Source organism: Bombina bombina, chromosome 3 (assembly GCF_027579735.1).
Source record: "Bombina bombina isolate aBomBom1 chromosome 3, aBomBom1.pri, whole genome shotgun sequence".
NCBI classification, from domain to species: domain Eukaryota; kingdom Metazoa; phylum Chordata; class Amphibia; order Anura; family Bombinatoridae; genus Bombina; species Bombina bombina.
The window spans coordinates 293,316,891-293,343,239 of NC_069501.1; the positions used below are offsets into that span (position 1 = coordinate 293,316,891).

Genomic DNA, 26,349 nt, shown 5'->3' on the forward strand with positions numbered 1-26,349 from the left:
GTCTCTAGTCTCACCCCAGAGGGAGAAGAGAGCACTCTATTACGGCATACATAATTGATTGGGCTGGATTACCCTGGCCTCCCCACAATCTACGCAAGTAACAATCTATATCAGAGAAATCCTTCTCCAAACAATCGGAATCCTCCATAGCTTGACTTATTAAATTATGGACAAAATTAACTGGCACCTTACACCCCCAATGGCTGGAGCACTCACCACCTCCTATGACCCAAACAAGCAGAGAAACAGATCCTCTCCACTGACACTCGGTCACGAATACAGAAATGGAGAATGAAAACGTGACCATGCCCAGTCACGAGGTGCACATGTAGGCTTTAGAAAAGCGAGCCTGTCCACAAGAACTGCGTAGCTCGAAAAAAATTGTACGTTCCGTAATAGCCATGAGCCCCAACATTTCCACACATAAGCAGACAAAATCACATAACCAACATGATTAAAATCCCCCACTGCTCAATAACCCCCATCAGGAGATATTAGCCCTTGATTCTATAAAGATAAAGGAGTCCCACTAAGACCCTGTCTTCTATCATTTACATTACATTCCCACAACGAAAGGAAAAGTAAATGATCTTACCGGATGCTATGTCGTGGAACAGTAACACGGTCCTTCAAGTTTAACAGATAGTAGCGTTGCTTCTGACATGGACTTGAGTGAAGAAAGCAGGCAGCAAAACTCATCAACGCTGATTGCTTATGGAGCTGTTAATATGAGTCGGGATGGTTTCGCAGAAAGACTCTCCCTGCATCTCCGGACTCTAACTTTCATCCATGCTCTCACTGAGAGGCTGACAGGACTACTTAAAACTCCCGTCCCATCTCGAAGAGTACTATCTACCCTCCATAAGAGACAACACCGTAATCTTCCGACACTTCTCTGCTAACCTTCAGTGACGAAAGGCAAAGAATGACTGGAGGATGAGGGAAGTGGGGGAGGTATTTAATCCTCTGGCTGGGGTGTCTTTGCCTCCTCCTGGTGGCCACGTTCTGTATTTCCCAAAAGTAATGAATGCAGCTGTGGAATCTCCCCGTTAAGAAGAAAAACTATTTAAACAAAAGAGAGAAAGAAACTCTTTGTAAAGGGTGATCCTGAATCATCTTTAAATACAATGAACTCTTATCTGATACGTTGCCTGAGTACATTGTCTCTTTAAACCGGTAAAAGAAATATTATTGATGAAGAAAGTGCTTACCAAAACAGTCAAAACAAAATTGTTTCTTTTATATTTGAATTAACAAATCATTAATACACTTCATACCTTACTGAGGATGACATTTTTATAGTTTAACCTACTCTGTAACACACTACACAGTGTGTAGATCAGTGCAGGCTTATATTATAAGAAGATATAAAATATGTGCAAGAAGCTTTTCTAATCATATGTCCTTTGTAACAAAACACTGAAAATTTCACAAAAGGACATTTCTTAATGCTTATTAACCATTTATTTCTCATGAAAATCTGTTGCTTATATGTATTTTATGTATTCATACAACTATTATAACTTGTGAATAGAGCACATTGAGGAAATGCAGAATGCTCAATCATCAACTTATAGGATATTTCAATTCTTTATTCCTTGTACATAATGTTACGAATCACTAACATGAAAGAGCTTCATTAAAACAAATCTGTTACTTTGGATGGTTACAGTCAGATGGAACAAATGACAACTCTACCCTATTATTTAATCAGATGGTCACAATCACATTGTCCACCAGCAGCAGGTGATAACCAGACAGTACTAAAATATATCTACGGTGCAGAAGGGCGAGTATTAACAAATACTGCAATGTCAATATAAATACAATTTCTTTCATGTAATTGGCAAGAGTCCATGAGCTAGTGACTTATGGGATATACAATCCTACCAGGAGGGGCAAAGTTTCCCAAACCTCAAAATGCCTATAAATACACCCCTCACCACACCCACAATTCAGTTTTACAAACTTTGCCTCCTATGGAGGTGGTGAAGTAAGTTTGTGCTAAGATTTCTACGTTGATATGCGCTTCTCAGCATTGTTGAAGCCCGATTCCTCTCAGAGTATAGCGAATGTCAGAGGGACGTGAAGGGAGTATCACTTATAGAATACAATGATTTCCCTAACGGGGGTCTATTTCATAGGTTATCTGTTATCGGTCATAGAGATTCATCTCCTACCTCCCTTTTCAGATCGACGATATACTCTCAATTTACCATTACCTCTACTAATAACTGTTTCAGTACTGGTTTGGCTATCTGCTATATGTGGATGGGTGTCTTTTGGTAAGTATGTTTTTTATTACTTAAGACACCTCAGCTATGGTTTGGCACTTTATGCATTTATATAAAGTTCTAAATATATGTATTTCACTTATATTTGCCATGAGTCAGGTTCATGTATTTCCTTCCGCAGACCTTCAGTTTCATATTTGGGGAATATAAACATTTTTTAAGAAATGTATTTCTTACCTGGAGTTTAATCTTTTTTCCAATTGACTACTTCTTGCAAATTGCGGGTGGTATTTGGCCCGCGGGTGCGTCAAATGCTAAACTTTATTGCGTCATTCTTGGCGTGAGAATATTTTTGGCGTGAAAAAATACGTCTATGACGCAACTTTGTCATTTCCAGCGTCATACTTGACGCCGAGACCTTTCACACGGTTGCGTCATTAGTGACACAAGTGTCATTTCCGGTTATTTTTGGCGCCGAAAAAGTTTGTTATGTTGTGCATCATACATTGATGTTTGCCTCTTGCCTTTTTCTCTATCAGAGGGCTATGCTATTTGCATTTTTTTCCCATTCCTGAAACTGTCATATAAGGAAATAATTTTGCTTTATATGTTGTTTTTTCTCTTATATTTTGCAAGATGTCTCAATATGATCCTGCCTCAGAAGTTTCTGCTGGAACATTGCTGCCTGACATCGGTTCTACCAAAGCTAAGTGCATTTGTTGTAAAATTCTAGAAATTATTTAGCCGAATGTCATTTGTAATAGTTGTCATGATAAACTTTTACATGCAGATAGTGTTTCCATCAGTAATAGTACATTGCCAGTTGCAGTTCCTTCAACTTCTAATGTGCATGATATACCTGTGAATTTTAAAGAATTTGTTTCTGATTCTATCTTGAAGGCTTTGTCTGCATTTCCACCTTCTAATAAACGTAAGAGATCTTTTAAAACTTCTCATTTAGTTGATGAAATTTCAAATGACCAACAACATAATTTATCCTCTTCTGATGAGGATCTATCTGATACAGAAGATCCTTCCTCAGACATTGACACTGACAAATCTACTTAATTATTTAAAATAGAGTATATGCGTTCCTTATTAAAAGAAGTGTTAATTACTTTGGATATTGAGGTAACCAGTCCTCTTGTCGTATGGCATCAACCTTCTGGTTGGAGAATTTAGCGCAACAGGAATTGGATTCTGACTTATCTAGCATTATTCACTTACTGCAATATGCTAATCATTTTATTTGTGATGCCATTTTTTGATATTATCAAAATTGATGTTAGATCCATGTCTTTAGCTATATTAGCTAGAAGAGCTTTGTGGCTTAAATCTTGGAATGCTGATATGACATCTAAATCTAGATTACTATCCCTTTCTTTCCAAGGTAATAATTTATTTGGTTCTCAGTTGGATTCTATTATTTCAACTGTCACAGGGGGAAAGGGAGTTTTTCTGCCACAAGATAAAAAACCTAAGGGTAAATCTAAGGCTTCTAACCATTTTCGTTCCTTTCGTCAGAATAAGGAACAAAAACTCAATCCTCCCCCCAAGGAATCTGCTTCCAATTGGAAGCCTTCCTCAAATTGGAATAAATCCAAGCCATTTAGGAAACCAAAGTCAGCCCCTAAGTCCGCATGAAGGTGCGGCCCTCATTCCAGCTCAGCTGGTAGGGGGCAGATTAAGGTTTTTCAAGGATATTTGGATAAATTTTGTCCAAAATCAATGGATTCAGAGCATTGTCTCTCAAGGGTATCGGATAGGATTCAGAGAAAGACCTCCTGTGTGAGAAGATTTTTTCTCTCACGTATCCCAGCAAATCCAGTAAAAGCTCAGGCTTTCCTGAAGTGTGTTTCAGACCTGGAGTCCTCAGGGGTAATCATGCCAGTTCCTTTTCAGGAACAAGGTTTGGGATTTTATTCAAATCTATTCATTGTCCCAAAAAAGGAAAATTTATTAAGACCAGTTCTGGATCTGAAAATTTTGAATCATTATGTAAGAGTACCAACTTTCAAGATGGTGACTATAAGGACTATTCTGCCTTTTGTTCAGCGAGGACATTATATATCCACAATAGACTTGCAGGATGCATACCTTCATACTCCGATTCATCCAGAACACTATCAGTTTCTGAGATTCTCTTTTCTAAACAAGCATTACCAATTTGTTGCACTTCCATTTGGCCTAGCAACAGCTCCAAGTATCTTTTCAAAGGTTCTGGGTGCCCTACTCTCTGTAATCAGAGAACAGGGTATTGCGGTGTTTCCTTATTTGGACGATATCTTGGTACTAGCTCAGTCTTTACACACTGCAGACACAAATCAACTAGTGTTGTTTCTTCGGAAACATGGTTGGCGGATCAATTTACCAAAAAGTTTCTTGATTCCTCAGACAAAGGTTACCTTTTTAGGCTTCCAGATAGATTCAGTGTCCATGACTCTGTCTCTAACAGACAAGAGACGTTTAAAATTGGTTGCAGCCTGCCGGCACCTTAAGTCTCAGTCATTCCCTTCAGTGGCTATGTGTCAGGGTGCCAGGAATCAGACTGAGACAAGAAGTGCAAAAATAATCACACCTTTATTAATAGCAAAAAATTATAAAATGTCCACAAGTCAAATAACAAGCCAGGAGTCAAAAAAAGAGCTGGTAGTCAGAAGAGCCGAGTCAGGAGCCAAAGCGAATAGTCAGACGAGCCGGAATCAGGAACAAGGAGAACAGCAGAGTCAGGAACAAGCCAGGGATCAGGAACCAGGAAAAACGTCAGGCAGCCAGGTAATACACAGGAACTCTCACAAACAGGTCTCAGACAACGCAAAGGCAAAGCATACTGAACAGAGGCCCTTTAAATAATAAATGATGAAATCATAATTCTGAGACTGCATCCTGTCTCACATGGATGATGTACAACAGTGTGGCCATAAAAGGAAGTGCAGGAAGTGAGCAGAATCCCCCACAATGCACCATGTCAGGAAGAGAGGTGAGTAAAATGACTGCCAGCAGCACATGGCAAGCACAACAGGGAAAAACCCTGACAGTACCCTCCCCTCAACGACCCCTCCCCCGCGGGAGGACAAAAGGCTTATTGGGGAAACGGGCATGGAAGGCACGGAGGAGGGTGGGAGCATGAACATCAGAGGAGGGAACCCAAGAACGCTCCTCCAGACCGTAGCCCCTCCAGTGAACCAAATACTGTATACGGCCCCTGGATATACAAGAGTCAATAATGCTGCTGACCTCATACTCCTCATGGTTGTCAACAAAGATAGGACGGGGACGAGGCAACACAGTGGTAAACCGATTACAAACCAATGGTTTCAAGAGGGACATATGAAAAACATTGGAGATGCGCATAGCAGGAGGAAAGTCAAGAGCGTAGGCCACAGGATTAACCCGTCGGAGTATTCGAAAAGGACCAACATAATGGGGAGCCAATTTATTGGAAGGCACACGAAGGTTCAAGTTGCGGGAGGACAGCCAAACTCTCACCAACCTGGTAGGAAGGTGCGGGCAGACGCCTACGATCAGCCTGGAACTTTTGGTGCTGCATAGAACGATGAAGGCAATCCTGAATCTGCACCCATGTGGAACGGAGTTGCCGGAGATGCTCCTCCAAAGCCGGAATACCCTGAGACATGAATGAATCGGGCAACAAGGATGGTTGGAACCCATAATTCGCCATGAATGGGGATAACTTGGAGGAAGCATTAATAGCACTATTACGAGCAAACTCTGCCCAAGGTAACAGTTCAGACCAATTATTGTGGTGATCTGAGCCATAGCAACGGAGGAACTGTTCCAGAGCTCGATTAGACCGTTCCGCAGCCCCATTGGATTGAGGATGATATGCTGAGAAGGAAAGCTGGATCCCCATTTGAGCACAAAAGGAATGCCAAAATCTGGAGACAAACTGGCTACTCCGGTCCGACACTATCTCCTTGGGTAACCCATGTAAACGGAAGACCTCCCGGGCAAAAATTGAAGCAAGCTCCTGAGCGGTAGGCAGCTTCATCAAGGGAATGCAATGTGACATTATAGAAAAACGTTCAACCACTATAAGGATAACAGTATTGCCATTTGAAACAGGAAGCTCGACAATGAAGTCCATGGAAAGATGTGTCCAAGGACGCTCACCATTAGCAATAGGTTGAAGAAGACCCACAGGAAGACGTCGAGGAGTCTTATTCTGTGCACAAACTGAGCAGGAGGACACATAAGCAGCAACATCAGAACGAAGACCTGGCCACCAGAATTGTCGAGTGACAGACCAAATCATTTGGTTCTTGCCTGGGTGACCTGCGGCTTTAGGATAGTGGTAAGTGTGCAAAAGTTTAGTTCGAAGATTCTCAGGAACAAAACACTTACCACTAGGTTTCTCAGGCGGTGCATTGGTTTGTGCAGCCAGGATCTCCTCCCCCAAGGTAGAAGTCAAATTAGTATGTATGATAGCCAAAATATGGTCATGAGGTATAACAGGACTAGGTACAGACTCCTCCTTGGACAGAGGCGAAAATTGTCGAGAGAGGGCATCAGCCCTAACATTCTTACTACCAGGCATGTAGGAGACCACATAATTAAATTGAGACAAAAATAACGCCCATCTAGCCTGTCGGGGCGACAAACGTTTTGCTTCAGATAGATAAGTTAAATTCTTGTGGTCAGTAAGAATGAGCACTGGCACGCTAGTAAACTCGAGAAGATGCCTCCACATTCCTTGAGTGTCAAAATTATGGCCAGTAATTCCCTGTTGCCGCTGGAGACAATTTCTTAGAGAAGAAACCACACGGATGCAAGGAACCGTCAGGTGTAGGACGTTGAGACAAGAGGGCACCTACTCCAGTCTCAGACGCATCAACCTCAAGAACGAAAGGCAGGACAGGGTTAGGATGAGCCAGAACTGGAGCGGCAGCAAAGGCAGTCTTAAGTCTATCAAAGGCCTCAATGGCAGTAGGTGACCAATGGAGTTCTCTTTAGGGGTCATGTCTGTGATAGGTTTGACCAAGGAAGAAAAGTTTTTAATAAACTTTCTATAGTAATTAGCGAACCCCAAAAAACGTTGAATAGACCGAAGACCAACTGGGCGAGGCCACTGCAGAACTGCAGATAACTTGTCAGGATCCATGGAGAACCCTGCAACGGAGATAACATAACTTAGAAAGGTTACTTGAGTCTGATGGAACTCACATTTCTCAAGTTTACAAAACAGGCCGTTCTCACGTAGTCTCTGAAGAACCTGTGTAACATCAGAACGATGAGCCTCAAGTGTGGGTGAGTGTATGAGGATGTCGTCTAAGTACACCACAACACACTGTTGCAACATATCTCGTAGGACATCATTAATAAATTCCTGAAAAACAGCAGGAGCATTACATAGGCCAAAGGGCATTACAAGATACTCATAATGCCCGCTCCTGGTGTTAAATGCTGTTTTCCATTCGTGACCCTCCTTAATCCTAACGAGATTGTACGCTCCTCTCAAATCAAGTTTAGTAAAGACAGTAGCTCCCTTGAGGCGGTCAAAGAGTTCCGTAATGAGCAGAATAGGGTAAGCATTCTTAATGGTAAGACGATTAAGACCCCTATAATCGATGCATGGTCTTAACTCGCCAGCCTTTTTCTTCCCAAAGAAGAAGCCAGCCCCTGCAGGAGAGCAGGATTTGCGGATGATCCCCCGCGACAGAGCATCAGCAACATACTCCTCCATAGCACAATTCTCTGCAACAGACAGAGGGTACACCTGGCCCCGAGGAGGAATGGCTCCAGGTTACAGGTCTATGGCACAATCGTAAGACCGGTGAGGAGGCAACGTACCGGCACGCACCTTGTCAAACACGTCTCGGAACTGTTGGTACTCCTCTGGCAATTGAGATACCGAAGAAGTGCACAAGACTTTAACTTGTTTCCGAGTACAAGTGGAAATACATTGCGGGGACCACAACAAAATTTCGGACCTGCGCCAGTCGAGACTGGTATTGTGCTTTTGGAGCCAGGGATAACCCAGAACAACTGGAAAATGCAGAGAGTTAATCACCTGGAACTGGAGGGTTTCAAAATGGAGAGCCCCAACAGCCATGGACAACGGAGCAGTTTCGTAAATAACAAGTGCGGGCTGAAGGGGCCTGCCATCAATGGCCTCAATAGCAAGCGGAACGGACCGAGGCAAAACAGGAATGGAGTGCTTTGATACAAAAGCACTGTCAATGAAATAGCCAGCAGCACCGGAGTCAACAAGAGCCTGAGTGACTATGGAGGAGTCCACCCAGGAAAGGACAACCGTGACCAAAGGTTTCTCCTTAAGCGGTTCCGGGGACAAGGATAAACCACCCAAGGTCTGCCCTCGACAGGACATTAGGTGTGAGTGTTTCCCGGCCGTGTAGGACAAGATTTCAAAAGGTGGCCCAATAACCCACAATAGAGGCAGAGCCCCTCCCTCCTCCTAAAGGCCCTCTCCGCCGCGGAGAGACGCGTGAATCTCAACTGCATCTGCAAAGCAGTACCTGGTGACCCAGGAACAGGAGGCATGGGAGGAGAGGGAGGCATGGGTGGGAACGAACACAAAGGAGACAACGGAACAGGAGGCTTCCGCAAGCGCTCCTTGAAAGAGGGCCTCTCTCTGAGTCTGATGTCAATTAGGATCAAAAAAGACACCAATGCCTCGAGTTCCTCTGGTAAATCTCTGGCAGCAACTTCGTCTTTAATCGCATCAGAGAGCCCATGAAAGAAGGCGGCAACAAGGGCTTCATTGTTCCAACCTACCTCTGCGGCAAGCGTACGGAACTCAATAGCATACTGAGCAACAGATCTTGTACCTTGCTGAATTGACATGAGTCGTTTAGCAGCAGAGGAGGAGCGAGCCGGAACATCAAATACCCTTCGAAAGGAGGCCACAAATTCAGGGTAATTTGAAATCACAGGTTTATTAGTCTCCCACAAGGGATTAGCCCAGGCAAGAGCTGTGTCAGAGAGTAACGAGATGAGAAATCCCACCTTAGCTCTGTCAGAGGGAAACGCCTGAGGTAACATCTCAAAGTAAATGCCCACCTGGTTCAAAAACCCTCTGCACTGATTAGATCCCTCATTAATGCTGAGGTAGAGGTGCAGAACCGGACATGCTCCTGGTAGGCAAAGGTGCCGCAGCGGAAACAGGAGCAGCCATAACATGCGGGACACTTTGGTCCAAATGTGCAGTGCGAGTCAGCAGAGTTTGCAAGGCTAGTGCAAATTGATCCAAGCGGTGATCCTGTACATCCATCCTGGAAATGATGGCAGGTAAAGGTGGATAATTAGCAGCATCAGGATTCATGGCCTTTGTGTAATGTCAGGGTGCCAGGAATCAGACTGAGACGAGAAGTGCAAAAATAATCACACCTTTATTAATAGCAAAAAATTATAAAATGTGCACAAGTCAAATAACAAGCCAGGAGTCAAAACCAGAGCTGGTAGTCAGACGAGCCGAGTCAGGAGCCAAAGCGAATAGTCAGACGAGCCGGAATCAGGAACAAGGAGAACAGCAGAGTCAGGAACAAGCAAGGGATCAGGAACCAGGAAGGACATCAGGCAGCCAGGTAATACACAGGAACTCTCACAAACAGGTCTCAGACAACGCAAAGGCAAAGCATACTGAACAGAGGCCCTTTTTAATAATAAATGATGACATCACAATTCTGAGACTGCATCCTGTCTCACATGGATGATGCACAACAGTCTGGCCATAAAAGGAAGTGTAGGAAGTGAGCAGCATCCCCCACAATGCATAAAGTCAGGAAGAGAGGTGAGTAAAATGGCTGCCAGCAGCACATGGCAAACACAACAGGGAAAAATCCTGACAATATGTACATGGAAGTTTTAGGTCTCATGACTGCAGCATTGGACGCGATCCCCTTTGCTCGTTTTCACATGAGACCTCTACAGCTTTGTATGCTGAACCAATGGTGCAGGGATTATACAAAGATATCACAATTAATATCCTTAAATCCCTATGTACGACACTCTCTGACATAGTGGATAGATCATCATTGTTTAGTTCAAGGGGCTTCTTTATATCCATGGGAGTGGTCTCTCCATCCAGATGTATTTTCTCAGATTGTTCAGATGTGGGGTCTTCCAGAAATAGATCTGATGGCTTCTCATCTAAACAAGAAACTTCCCAGATACCTGTTCAGGTCCAGGGATGTTCAGGCAGAAGCAGTGGATGCGCTGACACTTCCTTGGTGTTATCATCCTGCTTACATTTTCCGGCCTCTAGTTCTCCTTCCAAGAGTGATCTCCAAAATCATCATGGAACAATCATTTGTGTTGCTGGTGGCTCCAGCATGGCCACACAGGTTTTGGTATGCGGATCTGGTTCGGATGTCCAGTTGCCCGCTTTGGCCACTTCCGTTACGGCCAGACCTACTATCTCAAGGTCCGTTTTTCCATCAGGATCTCAAATCATTAAATTTGAAGGTATGGAAATTGAACGCTTAGTACTAAGTCATAGGGGTTTCACTGACTCAGTGATTAATACTATGTTGCAAGCTTGTAAATCTGTCTCTAGAAAGATTTATTATGGAGTTTGGAAGACTTACATTTCATGGTGTTCTCATAATTTCTCTTGGCATTCTTTTAGAATTCCTAGAATTTTACAGTTTCTTCAGGATGGTTTGGATAAGGGTTTGTCTGCAAGTTCCTTGAAAGGACAAATCTCCGCTTTGTTTTATTTCACAGAAAGATTGCTATACTTCCTGATATACACTGTTTTGTACAGGCTTTAGTTCGTATTAAGCCTGTCATTAAATCAATTTCTCCTCCTTGGAGTCTTAATTCGGTTCTGAAGGCTTTACAGGCTCCTCCATTTGAACCTATGCATTCTTTGGACATTAAACTACTTTCTTGGAAAGTGCTGTTTCTTTTGGCCATCTCTTCTGCTAGAAGAGTTTCTGAGCTATCTGCTCTTTCTTGTGAGTCTCCTTTTCTGATTTTTCATAAGGATAAGCCAGTTTTGCGGACTTCTTTTCAATTTTTACCTAAGGTTGTGAATTCTAACAACATTAATAGAGACATTGTTGTCCCTTCCTTGTGTCCTAATCCTAAGAATTCCTTGGAAAGATCCTTAAAATCTTTGGATGTGGTAAGAGCTTTGAAATATTATGTGGAAGCTACTAAAGATTTCAGGAAGACTTCCAGTCTGTTTGTTTTATTTTCTGGTCCTAGGAAAGGTCAGAAGGCTTCTGCTATTTCCTTGGCTTCTTGGTTGAAACTTTTGATTCATCAAGCTTATTTAGAGTCGGGTCAGGCCCCGCCTCAGATAATTACAGCTCATTCTACTAGATCAGTCTCCACTTCGTGGGCTTTTAAGAATGAAGCTTCAGTTGATCAGATTTGCAAAACGGCAACTTGGTCCTCTTTGCATACATTTACTAAATGCTACCGTTTTGATGTATTTGCTTCTTCTGAAGCAGTTTTTGGTAGAAAAATTCTTCAGGCAGCTGTTTCAGTTTGATTCTTCTGCTTTTGATTTGTTTTTTTCTTTTAGTTATGAAAAACTTATTTTTTTTGGGTTGTAAATTATTTTTTTCAGTGGAAAATGGCTGTTTTTATTTTATGCCCTCCCTCTCTAGTGACTCTTGAGTGGAGATCCACATCTTGGGTATTGCTGTCCCATACGTCACTAGCTCATGGACTCTTGCCAATTACATGAAAGAAAAACAGAATTTATGCTTACCTGATAAATTACTTTCTATTGCGGTGTATCCAGTCCACGGATTCATCCATTACTTGTGGGATATTCTCATTCCCTACAGGAAGTGGCAAAGAGAGCACACAGCGGAGCTGTCCATATAGCTCCCCCTCTAGCTCCACCCCCCAGTCATTCGACCAAAGGTTAGGAAGAAAAAGGAGAAACCATAGGGTGCAGTGGTGACTGTAGTTAAAATGAAAAAATAATTTTACCTGACTTAAATGCCAGGGCGGGCCATGGACTGGATACACCGCAAGAGAAAGTAATTTATCAGGTAAGCATTAATTCTGTTTTCTCTTGCAAGGTGTATCCAGTCCACGGATTCATCCATTACTTGTGGGATACCAATACCAAAGCTTTAGGACACGGAGGAAGGGAGGGAACAAGACAGGTACCTTAAACGGAAGGCACCACTGCTTGCAAAACCTTTCTCCCAAAAATAGCCTCCGAAGAAGCAAAAGTATCGAATTTGTAAAATTTGGAAAAAGTATGCAGTGAAGACCAAGTCACTGCCTTACAAATCTGTTCAACAGAAGCCTCGTTTTTAAAAACCCATGTGGAAGCCACTGCTCTAGTAGAATGAGCAGTAATTGTTTCAGGAGGCTGCTGGCCAGCAGTCTCATAGGCCAAATGGATGATGCTTTTCAGCCAAAAGGAAAGAGAGGTAGCAGTCGCTTTCTGACCTCTCCTCTTACCAGAATAGATAACAAACAAGGATGATGTTTGTCTGAAATCCTTGGTTGCTTGTAAATAGAATTTTAAAGCATGAACCACATCAAGATTGTGCAACAGACGTTCCTTCTTCGAAGAAGGATTAGGACACAGAGAAGGAACAACTATTTCCTGGTTAATATTCATGTTAGAAACAACTTTAGGAAGAAAACCAGGCTTGGTACGCAAAACTACCTTATCTGCGCTGAACACCAGGTAAGGTGAATCACACTGTAAGGCAGATCATTCTGAAACTCTTCGAGCAGAAGATATAGCTACCAAAAACAAAACTTTCCAAGATAATAACTTAATATCTATGGAATGTAAAAGGTTCAAACGAAACCCCTTGAAGAACTGAAAGAACTAAATTTAGACTCCATGGCGGAGGCACAGGTTTAAAGACAGGCTTCATTCTGACTAAAGCCTGAGCAAACGCTTGAACGTCTGGAACCTCTGCCAGACGCTTGTGTAAAAGGATAGACAGAACAGATATCTGTCCCTTTAATTCTAACACCACATTCACTTTACCCTCCCGTAGAGAGACCCTAGTGCTTAGAGCCGGCAAAGAGAATGACTGGGGGGTGGAGCTAGAGGGGGAGCTATATGGACAGCTCTGCTGTGTGCTCTCTTTGCCACTTCCTGTAGGGAATGAGAATATCCCACAAGTAATGGATGAATCCGTGGACTGGATACACCTTGCAAGAGAAACATAATTTATGTAAGAACTTACCAGATAAATTCATGTCTTTCATATTGGCAAGAGTCCATGAGGCCCACCCTTTTTTATGGTGGTTAAGATTTTTTGTATAAAGCACAATTATTTCCAAATTTCTTTTGTTGACGCTTTCTACTCCTTTCTTTATCACCCCACTTCTTGGCTATTCGTTAAACTGAATTGTGGGTGTGGTGAGGGGTGTATTTGCATGCATTTTGAGGTTTGGGAAAGTTTGCCCCTCCTGGTAGGATTGTATATCCCATACGTCACTAGCTCATGGACTCTTGCCAATATGAAAGAAATGAATTTATCAGGTAAGTTCTTACATAAATTATGTTTTTATACATTTCATTATTATTTTTTTTGTCTAGTGTTTGTACCTTTCCACTTTCCTTTTTACTGGACTTCTTTTTTTTCCCACCATCTTTCCATAGCGATTCAACAGTAATAAATCCTTTTAAGCCTAAGTCATACAGGGTTGCACCAGTGTCCTAGAAAAAAAAAAAGTGATAAAAATTATAGAAGTTTTTATATATATATATATATATATATATATATATATATATATATATATATATATACACACACACATACGAAGTCTAACATATAAATAGGTACATAAAAAAAAAAAATCTCTCTTCTCTCTACCTATTTTTGGTACAGAACCTAGGTAGATGTAGCTACCAATCAGCAGGTGCTAACCAGGGTGCCGAACCAAAAATGGGTAAGCTCCTAAGCTTAAATTATTGCTTTTTTAAATAAAGATACCAAGAAAACGAAGATAAATTCATAATAGAAGTAAATTAGAAAATTGCTTAAAAACAGAATTTATGCTTACCTGATAAATTACTTTCTCCAACGGTGTGTCCGGTCCACGGCGTCATCCTTACTTGTGGGATATTCTCTTCCCCAACAGGAAATGGCAAAGAGCCCAGCAAAGCTGGTCATATGATCCCTCCTAGGCTCCGCCTACCCCAGTCATTCGACCGACGTACAGGAGGAAATATGCATAGGAGAAACCATATGATACCGTGGTGACTGTAGTTAGAGAAAATAATTCATCAGACCTGATTAAAAAAACCAGGGCGGGCCGTGGACCGGACACACCGTTGGAGAAAGTAATTTATCAGGTAAGCATAAATTCTGTTTTCTCCAACATAGGTGTGTCCGGTCCACGGCGTCATCCTTACTTGTGGGAACCAATACCAAAGCTTTAGGACACGGATGAAGGGAGGGAGCAAATCAGGTCACCTAAATGGAAGGCACCACGGCTTGCAAAACCTTTCTCCCAAAAATAGCCTCTGAAGAAGCAAAAGTATCAAATTTGTAAAATTTGGCAAAAGTGTGCAGTGAAGACCAAGTCGCTGCCTTACAAATCTGGTCAACAGAAGCCTCGTTCTTGAAGGCCCATGTGGAAGCCACAGCCCTAGTGGAGTGAGCTGTGATTCTTTCAGGAGGCTGCCGTCCGGCAGTCTCATAAGCCAAACGGATAATGCTTTTAAGCCAAAAGGAAAGAGAGGTAGAAGTTGCTTTTTGACCTCTCCTTTTACCAGAATAGACAACAAACAAAGAAGAAGTTTGTCTGAAATCTTTAGTGGCCTCTAAATAGAATTTTAGAGCACGGACTACGTCCAAATTGTGTAACAAACGTTCCTTCTTTGAAACTGGATTCGGGCACAAAGAAGGTACAACTATCTCCTGGTTAATATTCTTGTTGGAAACAACTTTCGGAAGAAAACCAGGCTTAGTACGTAAAACCACCTTATCTGCATGGAACACCAGATAGGGCGGAGAACACTGCAGCGCAGATAACTCAGAAACTCTTCTAGCAGAAGAAATTGCAACCAAAAACAAAACTTTCCAAGATAATAACTTAATATCTACGGAATGTAAGGGTTCAAACGGAACCCCTTGAAGAACTGAAAGAACTAGATTAAGACTCCAGGGAGGAGTCAAAGGTCTGTAAACAGGCTTGATTCTAACCAGAGCCTGAACAAACGCTTGAACGTCTGTCACAGCTGCCAGTCTTTTGTGAAGTAAAACAGATAACGCAGAAATCTGTCCCTTCAGAGAACTTGCAGATAATCCCTTCTCCAAACCCTCTTGTAGAAAGGATAAAATCCTAGGAATTTTTATCTTGTTCCACGGGAATCCTTTAGATTCACACCAACAGATATATTTTTTCCATATCTTATGGTAAATTTTTCTAGTCACAGGCTTTCTAGCCTGAATCAGAGTATCAATTACAGAATCTGAAAACCCACGCTTTGATAAAATCAAGCGTTCAATCTCCAAGCAGTCAGTTGGAGAGAAACCAGATTCGGATGTTCGAATGGACCTTGAACAAGAAGGTCCTGTCTCAAAGGTAGCTTCCATGGTGGAGCCGATGACATATTCACCAGGTCTGCATACCAAGTCCTGCGTGGCCACGCAGGAGCTATCAAGATCACCGAAGCCCTCTCCTGGTTGATCCTGGCTACCAGCCTGGGAATGAGAGGAAACGGTGGGAAAACATAAGCTAGGTTGAAGGTCCAAGGTGCTACTAGTGCATCCACTAGAATCGCCTTGAGATCCCTGGATCTGGACCCGTAACAAGGAACCTTGAAGTTCTGACGAGACGCCATCAGATCCATGTCTGGAATGCCCCATAATTGAGTTATTTGGGCAAAGATTTCCGGGTGGAGTTCCCACTCCCCCGGATGGAATGTCTGACGACTCAGAAAATCCGCTTCCCAATTTTCCACTCCTGGGATGTGGATTGCAGACAAGTGGCAGGAGTGATCCTCCGCCCATTGAATTATCTTGGTCACTTCCTCCATCGCCAGGGAACTCCTTGTTCCCCCCTGATGGTTGATATATGCAACTGTCGTCATGTTGTCTGATTGAAACCTTATGAATTTGGCCTTTGCTAGATGAGGCCAAGCTTTGAGAGCATTGAATATCGCTCTCAGTTCCAGAATGTTTATCGGGAGAAGAGATTCTTCCCGAGACCATAGACCCTGAGCTTTCAGGGGTTCCCAGACCGCGCCCCAGCCCACCAGACTGGCGTCGGTCGTGACAATGACCCACTCTGGTCTGCGGAAGCTCATTCCCTGTGACAGGTTGTCCAGGATTAGCCACCAACGGAGTGAATCTCTGGTCCTTTGATCTACTTGAATCGTCGGAGACAAGTCTGTATAATCCCCATTCCACTGTCTGAGCATGCACAGTTGTAATGGTCTTAGATGAATTCGTGCAAAAGGAACTATGTCCATTGCTGCAACCATCAATCCTATTACTTCCATGCACTGCGCTATGGAAGGACGAAGAACAGAATGAAGAACTTGACAAGAGCTTAGAAGTTTTGATTTTCTGACCTCTGTCAGAAAAATTCTCATTTCTAAGGAGTCTATTATTGTTCCCAAGAAGGGAACTCTTGTTGACGGGGAAAGAGAACTTTTTTCTATGTTCACTTTCCATCCGTGAGATCTGAGAAAGGCTAGGACGATGTCCGTATGAGCCTTTGCTTTTGACAGAGACGACGCTTGAATCAGGATGTCGTCCAAGTACGGTACTACTGCAATGCCCCTTGGTCTTAGAACCGCTAGAAGGGACCCTAGTACCTTTGTGAAAATTCTCGGAGCAGTGGCTAATCCGAATGGAAGTGCCACAAACTGGTAATGCTTGTCAAGAAAAGCAAACCTTAGGAACTGATGATGTTCCTTGTGGATAGGAATATGGAGGTACGCATCCTTTAAATCCACCGTGGTCATAAATTGACCTTCCTGGATGGTAGGAAGGATCGTTTGAATGGTTTCCATTTTGAACGATGGAACCCTGAGAAATTTGTTTAGGATCTTGAGATCTAGAATTGGTCTGAATGTTCCCTCTTTTTTTGGGAACTATGAACAGGTTGGAGTAAAACCCCATCCCTTGTTCTCTTATTGGAACTGGATGAATTACTCCCATCCTTAACAGGTCTTCTACACAATGTAAGAATGCCTGTCTTTTTATTTGGTTTGAAGATAATTGAGACCTGTGGAACCTTCCCCTTGGGGGTAGTTCCTTGAATTCCAGGAGATAACCTTGAGAAACTATTTCTAGTGCCCAAGGATCCTGAACATCTCTTGCCCAGGCCTGAGCAAAGAGAGAAAGTCTGCCCCCCACCAGATCCGGTCCCGGATCGGGGGCCATCCCTTCATGCTGTTTTGGTAGCAGTGGCAGGCTTCTTGGCCTGCTTACCCTTGTTCCAGCCTTGCATCGGTCTCCAGGCTGGTTTGGGTTGAGAAGTATTATCCTCTTGCTTAGAGGATGTAGAAGTAGAGGCTGGTCCGTTTCTGCGAAAGGGACGAAAATTAGGCTTATTTCTAGCCTTAAAAGACCTATCCTGAGGAAGGGCGTGGCCCTTTCCTCCGGTGATGTCTGAAATAATCTCTTTCAAATCAGGACCAAACAGTGTTTTGCCCTTGAAAGGGATGTTAAGCAATTTTGTCTTGGAAGACACATCCGCTGACCAAGACTTTAGCCAGAGCGCTCTGCGCGCCACGATAGCAAATCCTGAATTTTTCGCCGCTAATCTCGCTAATTGCAAAGCGGCATCTAGAATAAAAGAGTTAGCCAATTTAAGTGCATGAACTCTGTCCATAACCTCCTCATACGAAGATTCTTTATTGAGCGACTTTTCTAGTTCTTCGAACCAGAAACACGCTGCCGTAGTGACAGGAACAATGCATGAAATTGTTTGAAGAAGGTAACCTTGCTGAACAAACATTTTTTTAAGCAAACCCTCTAATTTTTTATCCATAGGATCTTTAAAAGCACAACTATCTTCTATGGGAATAGTAGTGCGTTTGTTTAGAGTAGAGACCGCCCCCTCGACCTTAGGGACTGTCTGCCATAAGTCCTTTCTGGGGTCGACTATAGGAAATAATTTCTTAAATATAGGGGGAGGCACAAAAGGTATGCCGGGCCTTTCCCATTCCTTGTTTACTATGTCCGCCACCCGCTTGGGTATAGGAAAAACATCTGGGGGCACCGGAACCTCTAGGAACTTGTCCATCTTACATAATTTCTCTGGAATGACCAAATTGTCACAATCATCCAGAGTAGACAATACCTCCTTAAGCAGTGCGCGGAGATGTTCTAATTTAAATTTAAATGTTACAACATCAGGTTCAGCTTGTTGAGAAATTTTTCCTGAATCTGAAATTTCTCCCTCAGACAAAACCTCCCTCCTGGCCCCTTCAGATTGGTGTAAGGGTATGTCAGAAGCGTTATCATCAGCGTCCTCTTGCTCTTCAGTGTTTAAAACAGAGCAATCGCGCTTTCTTTGATAAGTAGGCATTTTAGATAAAATATTTGCAATAGAATTATCCATAACAGCCGTTAATTGTTGCATAGTAATAAGTATTGGCGCACTAGATGTACTAGGGGCCTCTTGTGTGGGCAAAACTGGTGTAGACACAGAAGGGGGTGATGCAGTACCATGCTTACTCCCCTCATCTGAAGAATCATCTTGGGCACTATTATTATCTGTGGCATCATTGTCCCTACTTTGTTTGGACACCATGTCACAATTATCACATATATTTAAATGGGGAGACACATTGGCTTTCATACATATAGAACATCGTTTATCTGATGGTTCAGACATGTTAAACAGGCTTAAACTTGTCAACAAAGCACAAAAAACGTTTTAAAATAAAACCGTTACTGTCACTTTAAATTTTAAACAGAACACACTTTATTACTGAATATGCGAAAAAATATGAAGCAATTGTTCAAAATTCACCAAAATTTCACCACAGTGTCTTAAAGCCTTAAAAGTATTGCACACCAAATTTGAAAGCTTTAACCCTTAAAATAACGGAACCGGAGCCGTTTTTACATTTAACCCCTATACAGTCCCAGGAATCTGCTTTACTGAGACCCAACCAAGCCCAGAGGGGAATACGATACCAAATGACGCCTTCTATAAGCTTTTTCAGTGGATCTTAGCTCCTCACACATGCATCTGCATGCCTTGCCATCCAAAAACAACTGCGCATTAGTGGCGCGAAAATGAGGCTCTGCCTATGACTAGAGAAGGCCCCCATCTGAAAAAGGTGTCCATACAGTGCCTGCCGTTTTTTAACAACAATCCCCAAGATTATAATAACTATAAAGCGCTATAATCTGTCAAATATACTTAGCAATTAATCGTTTTAGCCCAGAAAAATGTCTACCAGTTTTTTAAGCCCTTATAAAGCCCTTATTCTTATACTTAATCTAAGAAAATGGCTTACCGGTCCCCATAGGGAAAATGACAGCCTTCCAGCATTACCAAGTCGTGTTAGAAATGTGGCCATCATACCTCAGGCAGAAAAGTCTGCCAACTGCTTCCCCCAACTGAAGTTACTTCATCTCAACAGTCCTGTGTGGAAACAGCAATCGATTTTAGTAACGTTTGCTAAAATCATCTTCCTCTCACAAACAGAAATCTTCTTCTCTTTTCTGTTTCAGAGTAAATAGTACATACCAGCACTATTTTAAAATAACAAACACTTGATTGAAGAATAAAAACTACAATTAAACACCAAAAAACTCTTAGCCATCTCCGTGGAGATGTTGCCTGTGCAACGGCAAAGAGAATGACTGGGGTAGGCGGAGCCTAGGAGGGATCATATGACCAGCTTTGCTGAGCTCTTTGCCATTTCCTGTTGGGGAAGAGAATATCCCACAAGTAAGGATGACGCCGTGGACCGGACACACCTATGTTGGAGAAATTGCATTCTCTATCCGAATCATGGAAGAAACAATTTGGGTTTAATATCCCTTTAAAATTATTCCAAACTACAGGTGTAAGAACTAAACCAAATTGTAAGAAGAAGAATGGAAAAATGTGACTTTTCATTATTCACAGATAGAGAAATATAGTGAATACAGAACAGCTTAACCCCCGTTGGTTATATTTTCCAAAAGGAGATTCTGAACTATATTAAAAGGAAGTAGCTACTTCTAATTCCGCTTTTATTTTGAGGAGGACGGATGACACTAAATATATTTCCTTATTTTTTTTAAACTTCTTTTTATTGAGAAGAGTTCAGGTTTACAACATGCAAGCGGTTACAAATAGTTCAGTGCTATTCAAGGGCACAATAAAGATATTTAACCCCTTAATGACCACAATGTACCCTGTATGTCACTGGTCGTTAAGGGTTTTTTCAGGACATAATAGCACAAGTCTAGCAAGAACACGCTATCAATGCCCTCCCTCCAGAAGGCTTTGTGGAATAGAGCAGTCTCAACGCTGGTGGCAAGACCACGCTATAAAACAATCAAGTCCCAAAAAAAGGCCAGCGACATACAGGGTACGTCGCTGGTCCTTAAGGGGTTAAATTAGACATTGTCAAAAAGCACTTGTTACAACAAATATGAAAATAGAAGACATTAATTCCAAAGATACATTACTATGAGCATATTGTCCTGTGACACAGTTATACACGGATAAGAGATAACATTCCAAAATAAGCGATTAATTCAATTGTGAAATAAAATGACACAGTAGTACATTCAATGCAAGTACAATATATGCTTACTGCACATATTTACCAAAACTTTCTGTCTGTCACCTGAACTCCCCCCATTTTTAACTAAACAAAACAGGTCCAGAAGTACATGAAGAGCTGCCTTGAAGGGAAAAAAATCACAGTTAGATAATCCCTAATTAGAAATGAAAGATATATACAGGTATACAGGCTATTTAACATATCAAGACACATGGCTTCAAACTCAAGTCAGGCTCTTGTGAATGGGTAGATATCAAACAACATTTTGCTGAAACATTATATCTGTAAAAAAATATATATGTCTGAGAAGAGCAATATTGAGGAGGGTCATTTTATTAACTGTTAAATATACTGCTATATACTGCTAGGCAAATTGCTTCCAATAAACAGTAGTCTAGTAGCTGTCTGAACAATGAACTAACCAAAACAAAACAGTAGGCTCAGTGATAAGTGAGTGACTGCCTTAATACTAAAGGTTTGCGTTTGCCTAATAGTCCCCCAAGAAGTATGGATGATATATACAGGAACATAGGCCACTCATAATAACAAGACACATGTGGTTATAAATCAAAGCAGGATGCCGTAGATGAATGGGCATTAAACAACAGTTTGTAGAGACCCTGTTCTTCACAAAGATATGTCTAATAAAATAAATAATAGCAAGGGCCATATTGTTATTTGCAAAAATATAATACTAAGGAGAGTGTTACTAATTAGCAGTATCCCATTGCCTGACAAAGCAAATAACCAAGCAAAGTAGACCCAAGGTAAAGTGAGCAAATGTCTTAATAAGAAAGGTTCATATTTGCATAGTAGTTCACCAAAAGAAAATATGGTTAAGTTACAGGTTACTTAAGATAAACCTTGGTAGACACAAATCAGAATCCTGTGAGTGTGGAGGTACTAAACAACAGACTGCTAAGACATTTTACCTTCCAAAAAACATAATTTATGTAAGAAGTTACCTGATAAATTAATTTCTTTCATATTAGCAAGAGTCCATGAGCTAGTGACGTATGGGATATACATTCCTACCAGGAGGGGCAAAGTTTCCCAAACCTCAAAATGCCTATAAATACACCCCTCACCACACCCACAAATCAGTTTAACGAATAGCCAAGAAGTGGGGTGATAAGAAAAAAGTGCGAAAGCATATAAAAACAGAATTTATGTTTACCTGATAAATTACTTTCTCCAACGGTGTGTCCGGTCCACGGCGTCATCCTTACTTGTGGGATATTCTCTTCCCCAACAGGAAATGGCAAAGAGCCCAGCAAAGCTGGTCACATGATCCCTCCTAGGCTCCGCCTTCCCCAGTCATTCGACCGACGTAAAGGAGGAATATTTGCATAGGAGAAATCATATGATACCGTGGTGACTGTAGTTAAAGAAAATAAATCATCAGACCTGATTAAAAAACCAGGGCGGGCCGTGGACCGGACACACCGTTGGAGAAAGTAATTTATCAGGTAAACATAAATTCTGTTTTCTCCAACATAGGTGTGTCCGGTCCACGGCGTCATCCTTACTTGTGGGAACCAATACCAAAGCTTTAGGACACGGATGATGGGAGGGAGCAAATCAGGTCACCTAGATGGAAGGCACCACGGCTTGCAAAACCTTTCTCCCAAAAATAGCCTCAGAAGAAGCAAAAGTATCAAATTTGTAAAATTTAGTAAAAGTGTGCAGTGAAGACCAAGTCGCTGCCTTACATATCTGATCAACAGAAGCCTCGTTCTTGAAGGCCCATGTGGAAGCCACGGCCCTAGTGGAATGAGCTGTGATTCTTTCAGGAGGCTGCCGTCCGGCAGTCTCATAAGCCAATCTGATGATGCTTTTAAGCCAAAAAGAGAGAGAGGTAGAAGTTGCTTTTTGACCTCTCCTTTTACCAGAATAAACAACAAACAAGGAAGATGTTTGTCTGAAATCCTTTGTAGCATCTAAATAGAATTTTAGAGCACGAACTACATCCAAATTGTGCAACAAACGTTCCTTCTTTGAAACTGGATTCGGACACAAAGAAGGCACGACTATCTCCTGGTTAATGTTTTTGTTAGAAACAACTTTCGGAAGAAAACCAGGTTTAGTACGCAAAACCACCTTATCTGCATGGAACACTAGATAAGGAGGAGAACACTGCAGAGCAGATAACTCTGAAACTCTTCTAGCAGAAGAAATTGCAACCAAAAACAAAACTTTCCAAGATAATAACTTGATATCAACGGAATGTAGGGGTTCAAACGGAACCCCCTGAAGAACTGAAAGAACTAAATTGAGACTCCAAGGAGGAGTCAAAGGTTTGTAAACAGGCTTGATTCTAACCAGAGCCTGAACAAAAGCTTGAACATCTGGCACAGCCGCCAGCTTTTTGTGAAGTAAAACAGATAAGGCAGAAATCTGTCCCTTCAAAGAACTTGCAGATAATCCTTTCTCCAAACCTTCTTGAAGAAAGGATAGAATCTTAGGAATTTTTATCTTGTTCCATGGGAATCCTTTAGATTCACACCAACAGATATATTTTTTCCATATTTTATGGTAGATTTTTCTAGTTACAGGCTTTCTGGCCTGAACAAGAGTATCAATGACAGAATCTGAGAACCCTCGCTTTGATAAAATCAAGCGTTCAATCTCCAAGCAGTCAGTTGGAGTGAGGCCAGATTCGGATGTTCGAACGGACCTTGAACAAGAAGGTCCTGTCTCAAAGGTAGCTTCCATGGTGGAGCCGATGACATATTCACCAGGTCTGCATACCAAGTCCTGCGTGGCCACGCAGGAGCTATCAAGATCACCGATGCCCTCTCCTGATTGATCCTGGCTACCAGCCTGGGGATGAGAGGAAACGGTGGGAATACATAAGCTAGATTGAAGGTCCAAGGTGCTACTAGTGCATCTACTAGAGTCGCCTTGGGATCCCTGGATCTGGACCCGTAGCAAGGAACCTTGAAGTTCTGACGAGAGGCCATCAGATCCATGTCTGGAATGCCCCACAGTTGAGTGATTTGGGCAAAGATTTCCGGATGGAGTTCCCACTCCCCCGGATGAAATGTCTGACGACTCAGAAAATCCGCTTCCCAATTTTCCACTCCTGGGATGTGGATTGCAGACAAGTGGCAGGAGTGAGTCTCCGCCCATTGAATGATTTTGGTCACTTCTTCCATCGCCAGGGAACTCCTTGTTCCCCCCTGATGGTTGATATACGCAACAGTCGTCATGTTGTCTGATTGAAACCGTATGAATTTGGCCTTTGCTAGCTGAGGCCAAGCCTTGAGAGCATTGAATATCGCTCTCAGTTCCAGAATATTTATCGGGAGAAGAGATTCTTCCCGAGACCAAAGACCCTGAGCTTTCAGGGGTTCCCAGACCGCGCCCCAGCCCACCAGACTGGCGTCGGTCGTGACAATGACCCACTCTGGTCTGCGGAAGCTCATCCCCTGTGACAGGTTGTCCAGGGTCAGCCACCAACGGAGTGAATCTCTGGTCCTCTGATCTACTTGTATCGTCGGAGACAAGTCTGTATAATCCCCATTCCACTGACTGAGCATGCACAGTTGTAATGGTCTCAGATGAATTCGCGCAAAAGGAACTATGTCCATTGCCGCGACCATCAAACCTATTACTTCCATGCACTGCGCTATGGAAGGAAGAAGAACAGAATGAAGTACTTGACAAGAGCTTAGAAGTTTTGATTTTCTGGCCTCTGTCAGAAAAATCCTCATTTCTAAGGAGTCTATTATTGTTCCCAAGAAGGGAACTCTTGTTGACGGAGATAGAGAACTTTTTTCTACGTTCACTTTCCACCCGTGAGATCTGAGAAAGGCCAGGACAATGTCCGTATGAGCCTTTGCTTGTGGTAGGGACGACGCTTGAATCAGTATGTCGTCCAAGTAAGGTACTACTGCAATGCCCCTTGGTCTTAGCACCGCTAGAAGGGACCCTAGTACCTTTGTGAAAATTCTTGGAGCAGTGGCTAATCCGAATGGAAGTGCCACAAACTGGTAATGCTTGTCCAGAAAGGCGAACCTTAGGAACCGATGATGTTCCTTGTGGATAGGAATATGTAGATACGCATCCTTTAAATCCACCGTGGTCATGAATTGACCTTCCTGGATGGTAGGAAGAATTGTCCGAATGGTTTCCATTTTGAACGATGGAACCTTGAGAAATTTGTTTAGGATCTTGAGATCTAAGATTGGTCTGAATGTTCCCTCTTTTTTGGGAACTATGAACAGATTGGAGTAGAATCCCATCCCTTGTTCTCCTAATGGAACAGGATGAATCACTCCCATTTTTAACAGGTCTTCTACACAATGTAAGAATGCCTGTCTTTTTATGTGGTCTGAAGACAATTGAGACCTGTGGAACCTCCCCCTTGGGGGTAGCTCCTTGAATTCCAGAAGATAACCTTGGGAGACTATTTCTAGCGCCCAAGGATCCAGAACATCTCTTGCCCAAGCCTGAGCGAAGAGAGAAAGTCTGCCCCCCACCAGATCCGGTCCCGGATCGGGGGCCAACATCTCATGCTGTCTTGGTAGCAGTGGCAGGTTTCTTGGCCTGCTTACCTTTGTTCCAGCCTTGCATTGGCCTCCAGGCTGGCTTGGTTTGAGAAGTATTACCCTCTTGCTTAGAGGATGTAGAACTTGGAGCTGGTCCGTTTCTGCGAAAGGGACGAAAATTTGGTTTATTTTTAGCCTTAAAAGACCTATCCTGAGGAAGGGCGTGGCCCTTACCCCCAGTGATATCTGAAATAATCTCTTTCAAGTCAGGGCCAAACAGCGTTTTCCCCTTGAAAGGTATGTTAAGCAATTTGTTCTTGGAAGACGCATCCGCTGACCAAGATTTTAGCCAAAGCGCTCTGCGCGCCACAATAGCAAACCCCGAATTTTTCGCCGCTAATCTAGCCAATTGCAAAGTGGCATCTAAAGTAAAAGAGTTAGCCAATTTAAGAGCATGAATTCTGTCCAAAATCTCCTCATAAGAAGAATCTTTATTGAGCGACTTTTCTAGTTCATCGAACCAGAAACACGCTGCTGTAGTGACAGGAACAATGCATGAAATTGGTTGTAGAAGGTAACCTTGCTGAACAAACATCTTTTTAAGCAAACCCTCTAATTTTTTATCCATAGGATCTTTGAAAGCACAACTATCTTCTATAGGGATAGTAGTGCGTTTGTTTAGAGTAGAAACCGCCCCCTCGACCTTGGGGACTGTCTGCCATAAGTCCTTTCTGGGGTCGACCATAGGAAACAATTTCTTAAATATAGGGGGAGGGACAAAAGGTATGCCGGGCCTTTCCCATTCTTTGTTTACAATGTCCGCCACCCGCTTGGGTATAGGAAAAGCTTCGGGGGGCCCCGGGACCTCTAGGAACTTGTCCATCTTACATAATTTCTCTGGAATGACCAAATTGTCACAATCATCCAGAGTAGATAACACCTCCTTAAGCAG

The 26,349-nt window shown here is 42.5% G+C and overlaps 1 protein-coding gene across 1 annotated transcript in view; it reads right to left on the bottom strand.

The window, feature by feature from the left end:
• Positions 1-26,349, bottom strand: part of APOO (apolipoprotein O) — a 420,782-nt gene that overhangs the window by 61,524 nt on the left and 332,909 nt on the right. Inside the window, 1 exon segment of the mRNA XM_053706366.1 lies at positions 13,759-13,869. Coding sequence (XP_053562341.1) covers positions 13,759-13,869 — 111 coding nt within the window.